The 22,813-nt window shown below is 41.5% G+C and overlaps 1 protein-coding gene across 1 annotated transcript in view; it reads left to right on the forward strand.

Moving 5' to 3' along the window:
• nt5e (5'-nucleotidase, ecto (CD73)) overlaps positions 1-22,633 on the forward strand; it is a 40,227-nt gene extending 17,594 nt beyond the window's left edge. The window contains 6 exon segments of the mRNA XM_048206205.1: positions 13,929-14,126; positions 19,653-19,807; positions 20,467-20,575; positions 20,902-21,051; positions 21,244-21,444; positions 21,531-22,633. Coding sequence (XP_048062162.1) covers positions 13,929-14,126; positions 19,653-19,807; positions 20,467-20,575; positions 20,902-21,051; positions 21,244-21,444; positions 21,531-21,691 — 974 coding nt within the window. The 3' untranslated portion in view covers positions 21,692-22,633.
• The last annotated feature ends 180 nt before the right edge of the window (positions 22,634-22,813 follow it).

Raw genomic sequence — 22,813 nt, forward strand, 5'->3', positions numbered from 1 at the left:
TAGGCAAGCATGTACTGGTCCGTACAGACAACACTGCGACCGTTGTGTACATCAACCACCAGGGCGGTCTGTGCTCCCGTCGCATGTCACAACTTTCCCACCATCTCCCCTTATGGCGTCAGAAGCATCTGAGGTCACTTCGTGCCATTCACATCCCAGGCGTGCTCAACGTGCAGCCAACGAGCTCTCACGGCAGCCTCCGCTTCCGGGAGAATGGAGACTCCATCCCCAAGTGGTACAACTGATTTGGCAGCATTTCGGGGCCGCACAGATAAATCTGTTTGCCTCATCGGACACAGCCCGTTGCCAGTTGTTTTCCTCCCTGACCGAGGGCACTATCGGCACGGACGCACTGGCACACAGCTGGCCCCGGGACCTTTGCAAATATGCGTTCCCCACAGTGAGCCTGCTTGCACAACTATTGTGCAAAGTCAGGGAAGACGAGGAGCAGGTCCTGCTAGTTGTGCTCTATTGGCCCAACCAGACCTGGTTTCCAGAACTGATGCTACTCACAACAGCACCTCCCTGGCCCATTCCTCTGAGGAAGGACCTTCTGACTCAGAGATGGGGCACCCTCTGGCACCCGTGTCCAGACCTCTGGAAACTCCATGTCTGGTCCCTTGACGGGACGTGGAGGTTCTATGTGATCTACCCCAGTTGGTGATAGACACCATCACTTCTGCTAGAGCTCCTTCTATGAAGCACCTCGATGCTTCTCACCAGGAGAACCCCCGATCTTGCTCAATCAGGTCAGTGCTTTCCTTCCTGCAAGAGGGGCTGGAGTAGGGCTGGATGATCATGGCCTAAAATCAAAACCTCGATTAATTGAACATTTTACCTTGATTACAATTAATGAACGATTATTTTGTTTCTGTTTTTTTTTTTTTTTTTGCCCTTATAGTTCACTGACAAGGTTTGTACTGTACATATGATTGACTATTAAAGGTGGGATATTTTTTCCTATTGAAAGAGTGATCTAACCTAACAGCTCACTATCAGCAGTTATTTTATCTATGGTTCATAACATTTCTTACAGATTTATGCTCGTTGTAAATCAGTACGTAATGAGAGCGATTGCGTGTGTGAATTAGTCATACCGTCTCTATTAATTATGAAGCTGTGGGTTGTAAATAATTCCTTCAAAAGTAGAAAAATATATGCTATAATAAGTTTTGAGTTTCTAAGCTACTTTACTGGACAGCGCTGACAACTAGTTCCTGCGTTCCTCTACTGTGTGCGCAATCTTCACGTTTTGCGCAGCTACTGTTTGTATGAATGTTTGTGCCACAATGCAGCTGTGCGAGCACGGTAGCTTGAAATAGTATACATCCAATCATCTAAAATCGCTTGAATGCCCAAACTGGCAAACCTTAAAACAAACCTTAAAACAAAGTTTTTGTTTTAGTGAAGATGCAAGTCTCACAACTCGTGCGCCATCACTATGTGTTGAACTGGCATTCACCTCCATGTTGCTTTTATGCCCCTTACTGGACGGGGCGGAGTCACGTGGCTACACACGTGGTAGTATGTTTTTTTTAAGGGGGAAGTATTAACAGGATTAAAAAACCAAAATAACCGACATGGGAAAATTACGTCGGTTAGAGGTTCTGAATTTCAGTTTCGATTTACTTTTCGATTAATCGTCCAGCCCTAGGCTGGAGTGAAGGCTGTCTCCGTCCACCCTCAAAGTGTATGTTGGCACTATTGCTGCACATCACAACGCAGTTAAAGGTAAGTCGCTGGGAAGGCATGACCTGATCGTCAGGTTCCTGAAGGAGGCGAGGAGACTGAATCTGCCTCACCCGCTCTCTATACTCTCTTGGGACTTGTCCCTGGTGCTTACATCTCTCCGGGGACCACACTTTGAGCCTTTGCAGTCAGTTGAGTTAAAAATTATATCTCTTAAGACAGTACTCCTGGTTACATTGGCCTCCATCAAGAGGTTAGGGGACATGCACGCTTTTTCGGTCGACGAATCATGCCTAGAATTAGGTCCGGCTGACTCTCACTCTCGCCCGGATATGTGCCCAAGGTTCCTACCACTCCCTTCAGAGTTCAGGTAGTGAACATGCAAGCGCTGCCTTCGGAGGAGGCAGACCCAGCCCTGGCTTTGCTCTGTCCCATCCGCGCTCTGCGCTTGTACATGGACAGAACGCAAAGCTTCAGGACCTCAGACCAGCTCTTCGTCTGTTACGGAAGCCAGCAAAAGGGAAAGGCTGTCTTCAAGCAGAGGATGGCCCACTGGATAGTGGATGCCATCGCCTTGGCGTATCAATCCCAAGGCGTGCATTGCCCACTCGGGTTGAGAGCTCACTCCACTAGAGGTGTAGCTTCTTTCTGGGCGCTGGCGCACAGCACTTCACTGACAGATATATGTAGAGCTGCGGGCTGGGCGACAACTAACACGTTCGCTAGATTCTATAGCTTTGTGTAGAACCATTATCTTCCCATGTACAGTGGCCAGTAGCGCAACGGAGCCGTTCTAAGTGTCAGCTTGCAACACCACTCCCGCCCGCTGGGTCAGATACGTGCATCTATTGCTCCAATAAGTTCCCCGTCTAGGTGAACCCTGTTGAGTTCCTCTGCCACCCCTTATGGCTTCAGACATTCCAGAGTGTCTGTCACTAGGCCAAGCATTCGTTATGCCTGTGCTAGGCTGGGTACCATATGTTGCGACACCTACGGTGGTCCCATATGTGTATATCTCCACGGTAACCTCCTCACGGTGAGCCCGTGTCTTTCCCTCGACAGACTCCGCTCTGCTGTCCCTGCCAGATGTCTCTCCCCCTGTGTTAAGGCCTTTGCACACTGAGTCCGAAATGCATGTGTTTTTTCGTATTCATAATCCTAAAAATTTGTCACGCACAGAGACCTTGCACACTGAGTCGTATGCGTATTAATGAATACATTGCGAAAAAAACGCAAAACAATACAAAATGAAGTCTTCAAGGCAGTGAGCACAATTTAGTTGTCCTCTCTCTTCTTAAAAAGAGAAAAAGAGGAAATATTGGGTCCATCCAATCCCGAGATTGCATAAAGAGAAAGTAGAGTTCACCTCACAAAGGAGCTGCGTGATTATCCCAGGTGTTTCAAAGCTTACTTCAGGATGTCAGTGGCTCAGTTTGATGCTTTCCCAGCCAACACAGCATGGTAGGGCCCAGATGGGTGTCACCACCAGCACAAAGTTAAACACATTTTGCTCATAAAAAGCTCAGTCATTAGATCAGTGAATTAAGCCACTAAGTAATGACTATATTCTTAATATCTAGCAGCTAATCATATTGTCTCTTGTTTTTCTTGCCATAACAAACAGAAGAACAGCCAGACAAACACTAACACTAAAACAGTCAAGAGTCAAACTGCCTAACTGAAGTAAGCACTGACCTCGATCACGGTGACATCAAACTTATTTTCAACAAATCATCAACATCTAAAACTCTGTTAATTCTCAATAAGAGCTTCTATAGGCATGTGACAGAGATAAAGTCAGTCTGGTTAGTAATAAATGAAGCTGGTAATGCTGTTTGTGGAGTTGTTTAATCAGATCTTGAGTGATTTAATGTCTTTTATCTTCAGTTGATTTCATCGAAGGCTGTGGCTGAAGTCGTAGTTGTTGTTGTTTCTCTGTCCTTCGGTGATTCTGCTCGTTATCACCTAATTATCTCATTAACTCCAGCATGTTTCTGTGTTACATTTAACAGCCTGTAGTGTGCACACTGAGCAGTGTTCAGTTCATCTGGGCTAACCCATGTGGGGCCTACATGGAAACCGTGGACAAAAATGTCTGGGCCCCAGTTAGGCAGCCCAGGTGACACCATCTGGGCCCCACCATGCTGTGTTGGCTGGGTTGCTACTGGCACAATCTGACTTTATATTCTGTCTCTTTGTATTCCGCACTTTGTTTCACGAGTTCACACTTACAAATAATCAGATAGAAAATAGTATGTGTAGTAGTATGCGTATTTGGCGTGCTGTCCGAGGAGAGGGCTCCGAGCTCTGTATTTTGGCCCGAACACAGATTACTCCCCCCATTATGGTTAGTATTCTGGAAAGTAACCAGTGCAGGTGTGAGGAGACGGGGTGGTGGAGGGATGCTGTCAAACTGTCGAGGAATATGGGTGAGTCGACCGTGTCTTATATATATTGCTTTCACTCATGCTGATTAGGTAGATATGTTGATTACTGATTGCTGACAGCTGGCCGAGATGACGTGATGATTAGTCAGATTACTTGAACGTTGCTCCTCCCGAATTTTGTTAATAAAACATAATTTCACGAGTTCACACTTACAAATAATCAGATAGAAAATAGTATGTGTAGTAGTATGCATATTTGGCGTGCTGTCTGAGGAGAGGGCTCCGAGCTCAGTATTTTGGCCCGAACCCAGATTACTCCCCCCAAAAATTGCAAACCAATGCAGGACAGCAGCCGGAACATTACTGATGACCCCCAAAATTGCCTTGCTTAGGCTGAATGTGCTGCTAGGAGGGTTAGTAAAGGACCGGTAGAGTTATCGTCATATGGATGAAGACATTGGACAGCGCTGAGCTCCTGCGGGAGCCGAGGCGACATCACTGCTGCGGCAGTGGAGGAATTAGCCAGAAGAACTGAGCTCCTGCGGGAGCTGAGGTGACATCACTGCTGCGGCAGTGGAGGAAATAGCCAGAAGAACTGAGCTCCTGCGGGAGCCTAGGCGACATCACTGCTGCGGCAGTGGAGAAATTGGCCTGAAGAACTGAGCTCCTGCGGGAGCCGAGGTGACATCACTGCTGCGGCAGTGGAGGAATTGGCCTGAAGAACTGAGCTCCTGCGGGAGCCGAGGTGACGACACTGCTGCGGCAGTGGAGGAATTAGCCAGAACTGAGCTCCTGCGGGAGCCGAGGCGACATCACTGCTGCGGCAATGGAGGAATTAGCCAGAACTGAGCTCCTGCGGGAGCCGAGGCGACATCACTGCTGCGGCAGTGGAGGAATTGGCCTGAAGAACCGAGCTCCTGCGGGAGCCGAGGCGACATCACTGCTGCGGCAGTGGAGGAATTGGCCTGAAGAACCGAGCTCCTGCGGGAACCGAGGCGACATCACTGCTGCGGCAGTGGAGGAATTAGCCAGAACTGAGCTCCTGCGGGAGCCGAGGCGACATCACTGCTGCGGCAGTGGAGGAATTGGCCTGAAGAACCGAGCTCCTGCGGGAGCTGAGGTGACATCACTGCTGTGGCAGCGGAGAGAATAGCCAGGGGAACCGAGCTCCTGCGGGAGCCGATGCGACATCACTGCTGCGGCAGTGGAGGAAATAGCCAGAAGAACTGAGCTCCTGCGGGAGCCGAGGCGACATCACTGCTGCGGCAGTGGAGGAATTAGCCAGAACTGAGCTCCTGCGGGAGCCGAGGTGACATCACTGCTGCGGCAGTGGAGAGAATAGTCAGAAGAACTGAGCTCCTGTGGAAACCGATGCGACATCACTGCTGAGGCAGTGGAGAAAATAGCCAGAGGAACTGAGCTCCTGCGGGAGCCGAGGCAACATCACTACTGCAACAGTGGAGAGAATAGCCAGAGGAACTGAGCTCCTGAGGGAGCAGAGTCGACATCACTGCTGCGGCAGTGGAGGAATTAGCCAGAACTGAGCTCCTGTGGGAGCCGAGGCGACATCACTGCTGCGGCAGTGGAGGAATTAGCGAGAACTGAGCTCCTGCGGGACCGAGGTGACATCACTGCTGCGGCAGTGGAGAAATTGGCTTGAAGATATGAGCTCCTGCGGGAGCCGAGGCAACATCACTGCTGCGGCAGTGGAGAGAATAGCCAGGGGAACTGAGCTCCTGCGGGAGCCGAGGCGTCATCACTGCTGCGGCAGTGGAGAGAATAGCCAGAGGAACTGAGCTCCTGCGGGAGCTGAGGCGACATCACTGCTGCGGCAGTGGACAAATTAGCCAGAAGAACTGAGCTCCTGCGGGAGCCGAGGCAACATCACTGCTGCGACAGTGGAGAGAATAGCCAGAGGAACTAAGCTCCTGTGGGAGCCGAGGCACATCACTGCTGCGGCAATGATAGAAAATTTCCGTTGTATTGGAATGATGGTATTAGTTGAGTTGGATATGGTGGCTTGCAGGTATGTGTGAGAGAACGAGCCGGAGCTGAAACTAGCTGCTAGGGGTTCTTTGGGCTTCTTTAATATGGAAGCGATTAGATTGGATGTAGTTCTTAAAAGCTTCTGATGACTGGTGACCGAATGTTTGAATCTGATGCTGGGAGAGGCCTTTTTGGGTGGCTGTAGTTGCTGCTCCTATGCAGAATGGATTGTAGGGTTCTAGTGGAGACAGCTTGAAGAATGCAGAGAGAAGTGTCAAGGAGAGTTTAAGTGGGTGGTTTATGGAAATATCAGCTCTGAATAATCAGGTACAGGGGTTGGGAATGGGTCCACATTCCAGGCAATTCTTGCCAACAGCTTGAATTTCAAAGTATCTGATGTTGTTGGCAACGGGGTTTGGTTCCAAGGCTGTAGCATTTGGTGGGATGGGCATCAGTGTTGTAGTAGACAGGGTGAATGGCGTTTTGCTTATGGGAAAGTGCAAGGAGGAAGAAAGGCCGGGACCGAGGCCGTTAGCGGAGGCAGCCTCACGCTCGGGTCGGCCCCTGGAGCCAGGGTAGGGATGAGGAGGTTAGAAAAGAGGGAAACTGAGAAAGGGAAATTGAGGCATCCGGGCCTGCACCGTTAGAAGAGGCAGCCTCTTGCTCGGGTTGGCCGCTGGAGCCTCGGAAGGAACAGGGTGGTTAGAAAAAGAGGGAAGCTGGGGAAAATAGGACGTCTAGGTCTGCGGCGATAGCAGAGGCAGCCTCACGCTAAGGTCCGTAGTTGAAACTGTAGACCAAAGACAAAAGAGAGGTAGGGAGAGAGGTGGCGGGATGAAATGGCTGAGATGGCTGAGCTTGCTCCGCTAGTAGAGGCATCCTCACGTTAGGAGGGAAGGCATTCAGCAAGAGGGGCAGGCATTGTTGGATGGTGTGCAGCACCGGTGAAAGCCGCGGTGTGCGGCTAAGTGGAGGGAGGAGGAAAGTGGGGAATTTGGGGCAGGACCCAGGCTTGCTGCTGCTGTGGCCGGATTGACACTTGTTTCTAGCGCATGAATTGAAGATACAAGAGTGAGGATGTAAGATGAAAGAGTGGCCTTGTGGAATTACTCACATCATGAAGTTTAAGTAGCTGAGCGAAGATAGTAATTCCTGTTTAGAACAGTTTGGACTGAGGAAGGTGAAAGCGAACATAAATATCCTATTGATTCCTTATGCCTGGAAATTAACTGTATTCCAGTTAAAGCCCAGAAATTCAATGGACGTGGCTGGACCCATCGTTTTATCCGGGGCGATTGGAAACCTGAGCTCAGCGAAACAGTGCAGTTCTCAGAAGCAGCCTGAAATCCTTTAAACCTGCATATATTAACCTCTGACACAATGGTTTGATACTGTAAATGACAGTACTGTTTGCACTGTCATTGCTGTTTGATGATCATTCAACATCAAACAAAGTACAATATGATTTAGATGATCCTTGTTCTTTTAACTGTTGCTGGTTTGAGTCACAAGTGCTTTCATTTAGTAAAGCTCAAAAGAGACTCATTTGTAAAAGACAGAGCTTTGCATAATAAAAATGTGCACATTGAATTTATTCAATTGTTTTCAACAATCACTAAAATTTTACTATGAACATGCTGCTTGTATAATATTGTTTATTTATATTTATTATATTTTCCATCCAGACAATTCCATACTTTTCCAAACTGCAATGTAATAGTTTATTCATTGGTTATCTGTCTATGGTTTATTAAGTTACTTACAGATTTCTGCTCGTTATAAAACAGATACAGACGAAAGGGAATGGTAAGATTTATTTAAATGCATCAAATTAATGATTTGAAAAGAATTTGTCCTACCAGTCTCTGCGTCTCCAATAGTGAAGCTGTGTTTATATTTCGAAACAGAAATACATATTATGACTTTAAGTTTCTAAGCGATTTGTTGATGAATTGCAGGACAGCGATGACAAGAAGTTCTGAGTTTCAATGAATCTATGCGACCGTGCGTGCAATCTAAACGTCATAGGCCACGAGCATATAACAGCTGATTGAGTGTTTAACCACAAGCGGCACGTTAATTTAGAATGGCAAATTTTTACAGAAACAGACAAAATTAATTCAGGGACAGAAAACGAGAAGGATTTTAACTGTGCTTTATGGGGTTGAGCCCATGGGGAGGAAAGTCCGAGTTGGCTGGGACTTAATCTGCACTGCGGCGCAGCTCTGACTTGCTGAAGGCCTGCTGCGGCGGCCTGATGTTGGAACAAGGCCCGTTCCTTCGCGGGAAGAGGTGGCATTGCCCGAGACTCGAGCTTGGTGCTCGACTGCCTTCTTGTCCATTTCTTTATAGCAGGAATGATAGAATGGGCAGGACTAGGAAAATACACTGAAGGAGATCGCAGATGTTTCGACTGCAGTGACGATCAGCCTCGGCGTCTTGGCATGCGGGGACCCGTTTCTTTGGGCTGACGCCCCCGGCGGCAGTGTAATTGCTCCTAGTAAGGCCAGAGGATTGTGGCAAAGATTCCTAGAGGACGAAAGATTCTTCATCGGACACTTTTCACTTCATTCTTAATTTCGGACATGGTGGGAACTTAAAGCGGGTCAGACGCTGTCAAACTGTCGAGGAATATGGGTGAGTCGACCGTGTCTTATATATATGCTTTCACTCGTGCTGATTGGGTAGATATGTTGATTACTGATTGCTGACAGCTGGCCGAGATGACGTGATGATTAGTCAGATTATTTGAACGTTGCTCCTCCCGAATTTTGTTAATAAAACATCATTTGTCATACAGTGCTGCTGCTTTGTGCTGTAGACGACGTGGATCAACTTGTCAGATGGCATTCTGGATTTTTGCTTTCATGTACGGTGGCTCTGAATTGTCAAAACGTCTCTAAAAATGCGTGCCACGGATGCGAAAAACACAGAAAATCGAACCTGATCCAAATATTTTTATGACGGACGAAAGTTTCGGAGGCAGTGTCCAAACCTGATTGACATAACGTGAGGTAGAATTTATTTTTTAAAATGCGAAAGTTTCGCATGCGGATTTCGGACTCAGTATGCAAAGGCCTTTAGGCTGGAGCCGTCCCAGGGACTTCCATATGCGCACTGCCCACGACCAGGCCATATGTGTATTCCACGTAATACCCTGTGGGCACGCTTTCCCAGTGTTATCCAAGTCTTACTGAATGGGTCATGCAGAACAGCAGTAGACTCTCTTGGCATAATCCCGGTCCCTTCTCCATCCCAAGGTGCGCCGGGATGCTGTGGCTTATGCTGGGGGATGGAAGAGGTCAGTAACTGTGGAGTTTTATTAGGGATCCCAATTCGTCGCTTCACTTCTGATGTACGTCGAACATGACCGACTGAAAGGGAACGTCTCAGTCACACTGCCCTCCAAAAGTTTGGAAACACCCCTAGCAAAGTGTGTTTTTGGATGATATCGGCATAAATCCATTTTTTTGGTCCAAATACATTAAAGTAACTTGACATTGAAGACCAGCAATAATAATTATTTTGATTACATAATAATGGAAATATATACATGTCAAAGTCAGACATGCCTCTTTGCCAGCTGTGATGCCTGGTTACTGGTTTAAACTTGGCCCAGGTTTGTAAAAGATTTTTGGGTCAGCACACCTTAATAGCTTCAACAATTGATTGCCAGTTAAGTTTAGAATACAATGAACCAATTAGAACCCAGTTTAGGTCAGATAGCTGCTAATGGTGGATATTTTGATGAATCGAAAAAAAAAATACATTTCTATGTAGAAACTGTTTATGTAATAAAATATGTTTTCGTAGTTTGTGTTCCTTATCAGTGCAAAATTATCACAAATTAAAAAGAATTCATGCCAATATTGTCCAAAACCCCACTTTTCTAGGGTGTTTCCAAACTTTTGGAGAGCAGTGTAACTAAAACAAAGGACATGATTATAGATTTTAGAACTTGTGCTTTACGTTATGACACTATGATTATTAAAGACCAGGCAGTGGATTGTGTAGAAAGCTACAAATATCTTGGGACAGTCGTAGATTCTAAATTGACTTTTCAAAAGAACTGTGAAATGGTATGTAAAAAGGGACATCAGCATCTGTTTTGCCTCAGAAAGCTGTCTAGATTTCACATTGACAAATCTATGATGACCCTTTTCTATCTGGCTTTTATTGAATCAGTCTTGTCGTTCTCCCTTGTGGCGTGGTTTGGTAATTTGTCTTTGAAGTACAAAAATTCCTTGAATCAAATTTTTAGGTGGGCAAGTAGATTATAGGTGAACGACAACTTAACATAGCAGGTCTTTACTACGACTATTTACAGTGTAAATCGAGTTTTATAATTAGAGATTGTTCCCACCCTTTACATGCTGAGTTCCATCTCCTCCCCCCTGCATGTCAGTTTGTGGCCCCTAGGTGGAGAACTAGATGATATAGGGATACTTTTGTACCTGCAGCTATAGAATTATTAAATGAAAAAAGCAGGATATGACACTCTTTGCTATGCATGGTTACTTTATGTATTTTAGGCAGGTGTCGAGGTTGTGTGTAGAAGCACATTGTCATGACTTTTTTATTTTTTAATATTTTATAGTTACTGTATGTTGTGATGGATTGTCTTAAGGATGGATTGCTTAATCTCCTGTCTGTGCAACAAATTTACCTTTGGGTACTAATAAAGATACCTTGACCATGACCTTGTTTTCACCCATCTAATATGTCTGAATAATATGCATTTACAACAAAAACAGTACAGCCGCTAACTGAATACAAATATGTAGATTTCACATGCTCATAAATTCATGAAAAATGCACATAGATCATAGAAAATGGCACATCATTATTTAAAGCAGTTTCTCACAATTAAAATGAACAAAATCAACATAATATATTGCATTGATCACAAGATATTACTCACAGAATGATGTAACATACTTGACTAAAAACATGTCTCTCATCTTTCAGGGATGCAGTGTGTATCCAATGTTCCCGGAACTATCCATGTTAGTTTTTCAATGTGGAATAACACAAAATAGGTACCATTTTGATAAACTCTTATTGAGTGCTGAGAAGTGCCTCTAAACCGGACTTTACCACCCGTGGGGCCATCTAGCTGTGAAAAAAAAATGAATAATACTTTATTTGACTATACTTTATTATCACTACAAAATTTGAAACAGATGCAGCTCACATGTAGGAGAGCATCACCAAAAAAAGAATTTCTCTCAAAACTTATTTCTTTCTTGAGATATTCTATGTCAAATAAAATAAAATTGAAAAATTATAATAAAAATATATATATATATATATATATATATATATATATATATATATATATATATATATATATATATATATATTGTCTTTTATCAGCAGTTTCTCAGCATGATAATGTCCAAATGTAATGTAATTTATATTTTCTAAAAATGTAAAAAGTGTTCTATCAAACAATACCTACCTTTTGACTCTCCTTGCTACAGTTTGGGAGTTATGAGACTTTACTTTTGTGTATGTCGCTCTGAAAAAAAAAAAAAAAAACTCTAAAAAAGCCTTCAGGTATTGTGAGAGAGAAAGAGAGAGAGCGCATGTAATTACCTGCATTTAGCTTTCATTCTCTAGATCGTCATAATTTTGTAAAAAGTGATTTTTTTGTGATAGCATCCTTTCAAGAGTTCAAGAGGTTTACATTTTTAGAAAATATTTACTTGACAGCCATCAGCGCTAGTCAATGCATTGACCTCTATGAAGGGAAGCGTGAGATTCACCATTATCCCAGCTCTGTTACTTGTTGGTTGATCTTCACTCAAAGTGGTGGACAAAGTTCAAATAATCTCTTTGTATAAAACCTTGTTTTGTTCCTGAATGAATCTGCATTTTTGCATTGACTGGTCTACTACCTCATTCATAAAGACAGTCCCTTGCCACCTCCTAGTGCGCAACAATGTAACCTAGATTGAAGTCACTCAGAAAGTCCCTAACACTAATACACAGACCAATTCTCACCACTGCTGACTGGGAGCAACCCATTAGCCTTGGCATTTGAAATACTCTCACCCAGTTGCCTTGCCATAACAATTTGGCCCTTGTCAAAGTTGCTCAGATCTTCATTCCTGCCGATTTCTCCTGCATCCAAAATATTGATTACGAGAACTGATTGTTTGATAAGGTGATAAGGGATGTGGCAGTGGGTGCACCAAAACCTGCTTAAAGCAGACAACGTGCACCACAAATGAGTGTTTTTTTGTGCAAAAATCTTTCCATTATAAGTGAACCTCAAGAAATAATAATAAAAAGCATGTAATGAAACCTTCAAAGCAACACGACACCAGTGTAAATGCTGAAAACTGTAGCTTCCAGCACTACAGGTAGATTTTCAACTGAATTGTGTTGTTGTACATTTAACTGTTCATATAGGCTAAACAGAGGGGTACAGAGTAGAGGTCCACCTGGTTTCACCAGATCCACAAATTAGAGAATAATTTGTGCATAATTTTATTTATTAAAGACATAGGACTGTTCATTCCCACTCATGATCAGAGCAAGAACTCTATTTCCACTCTATTAAATGTACTGTGAGTAAATTCTGCATATTACAGTAGCCAGGTTCAGGGCTGCGGTCTCTTGGATTTTGTATTTCTGCACAGCTTCTCAAAAATACAATAAAGTGGTTATAGTGTATGCATAGGTGTGAATTTGCTGAAGGACTGTGCTGATCTCACCACAAACAAAGTGACGCCCATGCTCCTCTATTTCCACTGTCAATAAATTTGATTAATCTTTGTATTAATAAAAGACATGAGCTTTGCGACCATAATGGGTATGATGGATTAAAGATGAAAGTACATTTTATGGTTTACTTTGATCCTAACTGCCAAAAAGCAAAATGCTGACATGAAAGTTTCCTTTGGCTCCAGAAACTGGTCAGACTGCCAAGTAATGCTCATTAGCATTTTACTCAGCCCTGTTGCAGCCTTTGTGTTGTCTAGGCAAGCATCACTATTACCACTGTTCATTATAATAAAACTGGGTGTTCACGTTTGTCCTCTGAGCATGAATGATGCCACAATTCATGTGATTTGCTGAGGAGAGGTGTTATTGTTTCAGGTGTTATTGTGTTCAGACCTGGTTGATAATAAGATTGGCAAAAAAAAACAAAAAAAACCTACAGACTTGCATTAAAGTAGAGACCTGAGCCATATCCACACAGCACACTATAATAGAGACTTGGAGGCTGTTGTTATTGTTAGTGAGAATAAAATTTTTCATGTGGTTAACGCGTGAAATTTAAAAAAAATTAACATTTCAATCTATAATTTCAAAGTAATAATTAACAATTTTTACAACAGAAATGATTTAATAAAAAAAAAAAAAAGAAAGAAAGAAATAGAATTGCCTATTGTCACTGTGAAGCTGCTTTGAAACAATATATATATTGTGAAAAGCGCTATATAAATGAAGATGACTTGACTTGACTATAAACCATATTCCTGTATGGGTGGACTTATATTATAAGAATATTAGTTAGCATTGCTATTGATTGTTACCTACAACTACCAATATGCTGATTATTCTGTGTAGTAAAAGTTGGTCTCACTTCATTTTGCAGTGTCCTTGTTACACCTTACAGGTATTTAGTAATAACCAGTACTTAACTCAGTACTTAAATGTGTAATTTCATAACAAGGACAACTTAAAAAAGTGGTAAACAAAACTCAAACGGCGCACTAAAGCAAAAGATATAAATAACCATCTTGAAACAAATGTTTTTGTGAACCATCTAATGTGCCTTAGACTTTTGCACAGTACCAATACTGTACTTGATTTATATATTTACTCATCCATTTTGTGTGATCATCTCTGTAGGAGATCCACCATCCACAGAGGTTCCCGCAGGACCATACCCATTGATGGTTGAATCTGAGGATGGGCGCCGGGTTCCTGTGGTCCAGGCCTATGCCTTTGGAAAATATCTGGGATTCCTAAAAGTGATTTTTGATTCAAATGGAAATGTGGTGAATTTTGCAGGCAACCCAATTCTTCTGAATAGCTCAGTAGCACCAGGTAAGGAAACTCTGAACATGGAAACAAGCTAGGGTATTTAAAGCACCTGGTCAATAGAGCATATAGGAAAGTAGGCTTCTAGAAGTAAAAACAAAAAACAAAACAATCTTCTCAGTACAGACAGCTTTTTTAGCAATGATCCTTTCAAGACATTAAACTTGTTTGTTCTACTGTGAAGAATTTTTGTGCTCAATGGCCGAATTCCGAGCTAAGAATTTTCTGTTAAAAATCTAACTTGTAATAAAGGAATTGAGTAACAGTCTCCCACACCCATGAAGCTTTGAAGATAATGTAATTGAGTCTGTATTTAACCATAGATATATCATTTCATACTTACTGACTACAAGTCAGTGATTTTAAATGGTTTTATATTTAAGTCATTTGCAGTGGAAGAGAACTTCATGCCCTCATAAAAGAAAGATCTTGTTTTTCTGGATTTTCATCCAGCTTGTTAGGAAAGAGCTCCATGAACTGAACTGAGGGTGAAATAAAGTACACTGTTAGACCTTGCCAGGATTTTTTACAGTAAAATACTGGCAATATTCGTACTAACTCATTTCATTTGCAGAAACCAACTGCCTTAAATTGTCTGACTGCCATTTAAATGTACAAACTAGTTCACTAAAAACATTTTAAATAAAGAGATTTTCACTGCATCAGCAACTGTACAGTCACCATCTGTTAAATAAAACAACATGCAGCATATCATCAATGTTTCTTGATCCTCTCCTGAACTTAAGCACAGGCACACTCAAAACTCAATTTTACAGTAAACTACAGTTGCCAGTATATAACATTTTTTTTTAACTTACAGTTTGTTACTGTTAAAATACATTTTGTGGGTGTGTCTTTTTATCTTACACCTTTAACCCTTTCAACCCCACAGGAACATCCTCTAGTGTCCACACTACAGAGTAAAAGTAAAATTGACGCTGTGTTGCAGAGAGATAATTAAGTTAATATGTAAGTGATGATTGAGCATTAATGATGAACACCTGCTGTTAACAAGCCGAATCACTGAAAAGAGGAACAAGAACAGGGAAAAAAAGCAGAAACACTGTAGCAATGCCACATAAGGGGTGACAATTATTCCCATGTCTGATTAACACGAATGTATGGTTGATCATTTATTTTAATTGTCACCCTGTTCTCTGTTCTGTTGCTCCAGAGTGTAGTGATTTCGTACAGTTATTAATTAATTTATGAGTTAGATATATGAATATAATAAAGCTTTATGATGTATTATTATGCATATATCGACCCAAGGGGGAATTAAACATATATTGTGAATTAATTACAACGAATTATAATCAATTACATATATGATTAGTTCTGGTTTAATAATTATTTAGAGAAACCGTCGGTTTGTCCAGCAAACCTTTAGCTCCTCACAGAATTATCGAAAGGAAGATTTTTCTTTGGCCACGAGAAAGACTTCCTATTCTAGCATCCAAACGTAAAGCAAGGATATAGGATTGAAATGTTAAAGTGACCTGGTTTTTGTTGAAATGAGCAAAAAGAACAATCGAGCATGAATAATGTATTTAATATATGCAAACTACGACTACAGAGGTTATACGGCTATACAGAATATACACATATATACAAGAGTGAAAGTCAAGAGAGGGAAAGAGAGAAAGCAAGTAGCAAAACCTAACAGTCCTTGAAAGCCAGCACAGAAATCAGTTTCATTATCTAAGATTCAGAAACGGTACTTGCGTCAGTTTGCTTGCTGGGTATCAGTTCAGTGCTGCTGCAGTTCATTGGCTTCTTGAACTGAGGACATGACAGTTAGTTTCGCTGGAAGATGGTAGTCCCGTGATGAGCGCGATGGCAGCGCGGTCGCCGTGACATCCGGGAGAGACGTGCGTGAGTGGGCGATGGATGATTCAGGGCAATCGGGAGAACACTCCGAAAAATCCTGGTGCTCCTCTTTTATGACAGATAAGCTGACACACCTCCTTGAGGTGGAATAGCCAATGACATAGGTGCAAAGTTGGCGGGCAAGCGTTTCCTTTGTCTGGTCTCCTAACTGAATTTGCATACTTTATGACTATCAGATCGGATTTCGAGATGGAGTACTTTCTTCACAGCATCGTTAAACAAATCGAACAATGCATTTGACAGCCATGTAATATACATAGGTGAATGAGACGTGGAAATAGCTTTAAAATGAATCTAAACTTGACGTATAAGAAAAGCATGTAGAAGAAGTTATGGTTTACAGACAAAATTCCATCATTAAAATGAACACTAGCACAAATACAGTCATTTAAACTAAGTCTAAACACTAGGAAGCATATATGCACTGAATATATGTGACGGGTACACTTTGGCACAGTCATATTCTAAGAGTAGCTGTACATACAGTCTCTAAGCATGTTTGTGTGTTTGTGTGTGTGTGTGTGTGTGTGTGTGTGTGTGTGTGTGTGTGTGTGTGTGTGTGTGTGTGGAATTTGTCTGGTCAGTCTCTGGGCCCACAAAAGGGGGGGTGATCCTTTTGAAGTCTCCAAAGTTAGGAAGTTGGAGTTTTCCGTTTAACCTCACGGGTCCACAAACATGCCAGAAGTCGCAGTCGGCCAGAGCCGATTTAGTGATTTAAAAACACAGTTCATCAGGTTAAAAGCGTTCTTAAAATTCCAAACGTTTATTGACTACGAACGGATCCATCCAGACGTTACAAGTGTGTGTGTGAGACCCTGTGTTTTTTTTTTTTTTTTTTGGACTTTGGACTTTGGACTACTTTCCAGTGAGGATTTTTAACAGTTCGGTTATCACGTTGGATCTGCTCTCGGACATTCATGGACATTCCCCGGTGAGACTGATTCAATTTCATACATAATACAGTTGGACTTTCACACTCACATACACTTTTTTTAAGCTATTAGTCTGGATGTATTGTGGTTCAAGATTTTTTTCTAAATTGTATAATACACTTGGGTGATTGAAACAAATTTTTGTCTGTCATTTTTTCATATTTTTCTTGTGGAACAAGCGGTTCCCTCCTTTTAGTGTATTCTTCATTTCGGAGTGTTCTCCAATCCAGAGTTCCTCCTCGAGGAAACTTTACTCCTTGAAGTGGAGATTATTCACTTCATGGTGTTAAAATCTCCAGTGGGACCCAGTTGGCGCAGTGCTGGAGTTCTACAGGGATATCCCCTTCCACACTAAAGGTGTTACTAAAAGTTAAATCTGCTGTGCCTGGTTAGGGCACTGGATCCTATGTCCACAGAGCTGCCATGTGGAGAAAAGCTGATCAGCTATTTGTATGTTTTGGGCACCTAAGAAGGGTCTCCCTGCATCCATCTCACTTGCTTATGAGTCAGCTGGACAGCCTTCACCATTGGCTGTTAGGGCTCATTCTACTAGGAGTATGGCTGCCTCTAAGGCTTTAATTTCGGGGGTCTCCCTACAAGATTTTTGTGATGCGGCAGGCTGGTCCTCACCGCATACATTCATGAGGTTTTATGAATTATACCTTCGGCGCCACTCCAGGGGCGCAGGTGCTACTGTGTGTTTTGCGCTTCGGCTTCACACGAACAGTCACTTGCTCATATGGCGATGTTGGGATTGTTGTTCCCATAGCGATTACACAGCGTGAGTTCCCTTGAAAGGGAACATCTCGGTTATGTATATAACCTTAGTTCCCTGAATAGGGAATGAGACGCTGCGTCGTCTTGCCATACGCCTGGCATGCCCGTAAATGACTTGCTTCAGTATTTCAGAAGCTGAATGAGAGTGTTTTCGGGTAGGCTTTATTCCCATAGCGATTACGCAGCATCTTCGTTCCCTATTCAGGGAACTAAGGTTATATACATAACTGAGACGTTTGCTTTAGTTGAGCTCTTGACCCTTGATTTTTTTTATACATCAGTTTTTGTTTTTTCTCTGGCTGCTTAAACTATTTTTGCAAGCCACATTTGTTATGGCAGAAACAAATGTGGAGAAAAAAAATCACTGAGTGTTGATAATTGTGTTGATGAAGATATGACCATGTAGTCTCTTGGTTCACTGAAATCATACTGTATGTAATCCCTTGTGTTGCATTAACAGACTAACATTTTACATTGTCACCACTGTGAAACTACAGGAAGAGTTCCAAAAACAATCAATTAAAAATATTTTTTTTAAACATCATGCACAAAAAACAGCTGCAGTGTTTTTTTTTTTTTTTTTTTAGACACACAGATATCAAAAATCAGCACATCAATCTCAACAATGGTGGCAATAAAAAAAGGACCATTCAGCTGCATAATTTATTCATGCTGCAGTGCATGCTGGGAGTTTTGTACTATGCTGGCACCCAGCATGCATTGCGACATTAAACTTTTGAATGTCACTATTGTTGAGATTCATATTCTGACTGTTGATGTCTCTGCTGTCCAAGTTATGCATGAGCTCAAAATATTTTATGCACTATATGACTTCAATATTCTTCTAAATAACTGAAACATTGCTGGTTCTTATGTTGAATCAATAAATATAATCAATAATATAATCTAAAATATAATCAATAAACATAAGATACACATTAAATCACAGACTAAACACAGAAAGAGATCAGTGAATTAGACAAGTCCAAGATGATTACAGCATCATCACAACAGCCAAAAAATCTGATCAACTTCATGTTGGCTTTTTCCTGCCATAACAAATGTGTTTTATAAACACTCAGTTACAGCAGCCAGAGAAAGCTAATGTTAAAGAGTCAAGAGGCCAACTAAAGCAGACACTGGTCACCACGATGGTGACTGCAAACTTCAATACATTTTATTTTCAATAAAACAATCAACATCCAAATATGTTAATTCTCAACAAGAACTTCTGTACATGTGTGAAAGGAATAAAGTCAAACTGGTTTGTAAACTGGTTTCACACTCAGTGTGGCTGAAGTCAGTTGTAGTTCTTGTCTTTCTGCTCGTCTCTTCTCTTTTTTCTGGTCTTGTTTCTCTGTCCTTCAGTGATTCTGCTTATCAGGTGTTCATCAGTGTCTGAATTCACTCACTTCTATTAATTAACTCTGTCAAGTGTACTATATTAGTGAACTAATGATATGACTTGGAACATAGCCTCTGAGTGTCAACTTTGAGCGCTGTTAACTCACAGTATATTCTTGTAGGCTACTCACTCGAAAATGATAAATATTACCCAGAATGCATTGTTTTCTACAGTATATTACTGTTTTAATGGAAAATGGTTTGTTACTGTCAGAATTTGGCCGTTTTTTTTACAGCAAGGTTTAACAGTGTACTTCAATAGGCATGTCCAGTCCTGTTCTTGGAGGGCCACTGTCCTTTTGAGTTTAGCTCCAACCCGAATCAAACACACCTGAACCAGCTAAGGTCTTCACAGGATTACTAGAAACTTCCGTGGTGTGTTGGAGCGGGTTGGACATTAGCCATCCAGGAGCAGGACTGGACACCCCTGTACTATACTGTACCTATCAGATGTGATGCATTGCCATTGTGGATTGCTCTTTTGATATGTCAGTTTCAACCTGTCAACCTGTGCTCTGACTTCGTCTAGATCCAGATATTCAGGCTGAAGTGGACAATTGGAGGAAGAATCTGGCCAATTACTCTGCTCAGTATGTAGGACAGACTCTTGTCTATCTCAATGGAACTTTTGAGGAATGTCGATTTCGTGAATGTAATTTGGGAAATTTAATCTGTGATGCCATGGTGAGTGAATAGGTCTAAGATTTTAAAGATAAATTTGCTGTTAAAAGTTTGGTGCAATTTTTTTTGATAGCATCATTTTGCATATTGTTCTTCATAAGGGCTACTCTAGATGGGACAAACACTACATTTGCAAAAATTATGAACAAAAATCCATGCTTACAAATGTATTCAGTGATAAGGCAGATGTTAATCTTATAGGCCACATTCACACCTGGTAGTAACATTTGTTTCAAGTGATCTAAGCTAAATCTAGGTGTAAAAGGTCCAAAGCGTTTTGTGATAACCCAAACCACATCAGGAGGCATGTACAACACATTTGTAGTAGAGACCGCCTACTTACCTCATCAGTCAACCACTCTGCCAGTAACATGCAGCTTTAAAATAAAATAACATCAAAGGGAAAAAAAACCCAGAAAAGCCACACATGCTAAAACAACAAACACTTTCTTCAGTATGCACTGCAGTGACAGACCACTAAATATTTGGAATGCAAATCTGTTTGCACCTGTTATTAACATCTGTCTTGTCTGACCACTTGTGATTTAAATCACCAGAAACAGATGTTAATATAAGGTGGCAACCCCCACATTTGAACCAGTGGGAAAGTGAAAAAAGAAATTCAAAGTAAATGGCAAATTAAATAATTATTATTATTTCAGGTCCATAATAATATTAAATATGCGGATGAAATCCAGTGGAACCATGTCAGCTCTTGTATTCTGAACGGCGGAGCCATTCGATCACCTATTGATGAGCGGAACAGAAATGGTACTGTTATTCAAAATCTTCAAGGCAGGGTAGGTGATTTGCCTCAAAAACATTTTTGTAATGCTGGTTGAAAATCTCTTCACATCCCGATAGCAACAACTAAGTTAAGTGGTCTAAATGTATTTATATGTATTTATATCGTCTGCGGAAGGCGTTGGACCATAAAAATGTTCGTACAGCTCTGAAGGGAGGGTGGGATCTTATGCTTTCAAAGCTAGCTCGCTATTGCTAGCCTCTCCGAAAATTACTTACCCTACCTGTAAGCACAACTCCAGTGCATGTTAGAAATAATATTGAAACAGTCCTAATGCATGTTTCTATTGAAGGTTCTATCACAATGGAGGACCTGATTGCTGTGTTGCCATTTGGAGGTACATTTGACCTGGTCCAAATGAATGGATCTACACTGCGAGAAGTCTTTGAGCACTCAGTCCGAAGATATGGAGGAAACTCTGGAGAATTCCTACAGGTGTCAGGTATGCTTACTGTACATTGTGAACTTCTTGTAAATTGTTTAGAACAATAATCCCCCTCAATTTGAGTACTGGAATATCATTGTCAAGTGTTGTCAAGCTTTCAAAATTACATAAAACCATCATAAATCTAGTCCATATGAATTGCACGTTAATTCAGCTGAAGCAATGTAACTGCTTATAATTCCTCTGCAGGTTTTCAGCTGGTGTATGATTTATCAAAACCACAAGGAAATCGTGTTAAAAGTGTGAATGTGCTCTGCACTGAGTGTCGAGTGCCCCGTTATGAACCACTCAACCCCAAGAAGGTGTATAAAGTGGTGCTGCCCTCTTACCTAGTGGACGGAGGAGATGGATACTCTATGATTAAAGACCAGAAACTCAAACATGACAGTGGTAAGTCATTATGTACTTAATGTAACTGCGCATTTCACCAAATACTTAGTATTACAATATACTACTGCATGTACTGTATTCCACAGGTGACCTGGATATAGCAGTTGTTGCCAGCTACATCTCAGAGAGAAAGAGAGTTCATCCAGTTTTGGAAGGACGTATTCAATTTTCCAGCTCTTGCATTGGACATCGAGGATACATGTCCACCATTCTGCTAGTGTGGGCTCTCTGGGTCATGATTGTATAGCCAGTGAGATTATTTTTAATGTACTTGTGTAACAACATGTAGCCATTTGTGTGTAATTGTACAGTCAGAGGAAAAAAAGAAATCTTTAACCCAAAGATTAGTTACCTTTATAGAAGTGAACAGCTCAGTTTAACTGACAGTTAACACTGTGATCTAGTAAGGATAAAAGAAAGTCACTTATCTTGTTACACAAGTTCTTTTTAGAGCAATACAGAGATCTTCTATACAGGCATTTTCTACACCTCTTTATAGATAAAAGTCATAGAATTCATAAGAGGGTATACTATGAAAAACCTCACAAAGAAATGTTTTGCTTAAAAAATACCTATTTTAGGTCCATTAAAATATTTTTGTAATTTTTCAGCACATTTAACCCCATATTCTCATTATTACTATGTGAAAAATAAGTCTTAGGAGTAAAATAGAAATACGTCATGATAGTATGATTTAATTCACGCTGACTTTCTTAGCCAGATGTTTTTTTGTTTGTTTTTTTTTAATCATTTTGTATTTCAGTAATACATTTTTTTTTTTTTTTTTTTTTAATTGAGTTGGGCTTAATTGTTAAAAAAAGAAAGAAAGATATATTGATAGTCCTAAAATATTAAATAATTCCTTCAAATAATATAATTTCATATTTTTTCTTAATTATGGTCTGTACATCTTTTCGTAAGATTCTTCTCTGGTAGGGTTATTTATTTTGTCATGTTTCTTGATGACAGTTACATTTAATTAGCACAACTTGTGACGATTATAGACAGTGGTTTGTCTGGCAAGAAATCACCACCTTCTTGAGTTGTTATTCACGTTCCTATAAAGCATTTGTTTAAAGGTGCTCTAAGTGATGTCACGCGTTTTTAGGCCAAAACATTTTTTGTCACATACAGCAAACATCTCTTCACTATCCGCTAGCTGCCTGTCCCCCTGAACACACTGTAAAAAAACGCGGTCTCTGTAGTCACCACAAGCTCCAAAAACAGCAACAAAAACTACCTGGTGCAGCCTGGACCATGAAACATAATAAACATGTTCCAGCCAATAACCGACAAGAATGATTTTAAATGCGCGTTCATGACTGTTTCAGGAAGCACGGAGGGGAGGAGGAGGAGGGAGGGTCTAGCT

This window comes from Megalobrama amblycephala, linkage group LG11, assembly GCF_018812025.1.
Source record: "Megalobrama amblycephala isolate DHTTF-2021 linkage group LG11, ASM1881202v1, whole genome shotgun sequence".
In the NCBI taxonomy this organism is placed as follows: Eukaryota; Metazoa; Chordata; class Actinopteri; order Cypriniformes; family Xenocyprididae; genus Megalobrama; species Megalobrama amblycephala.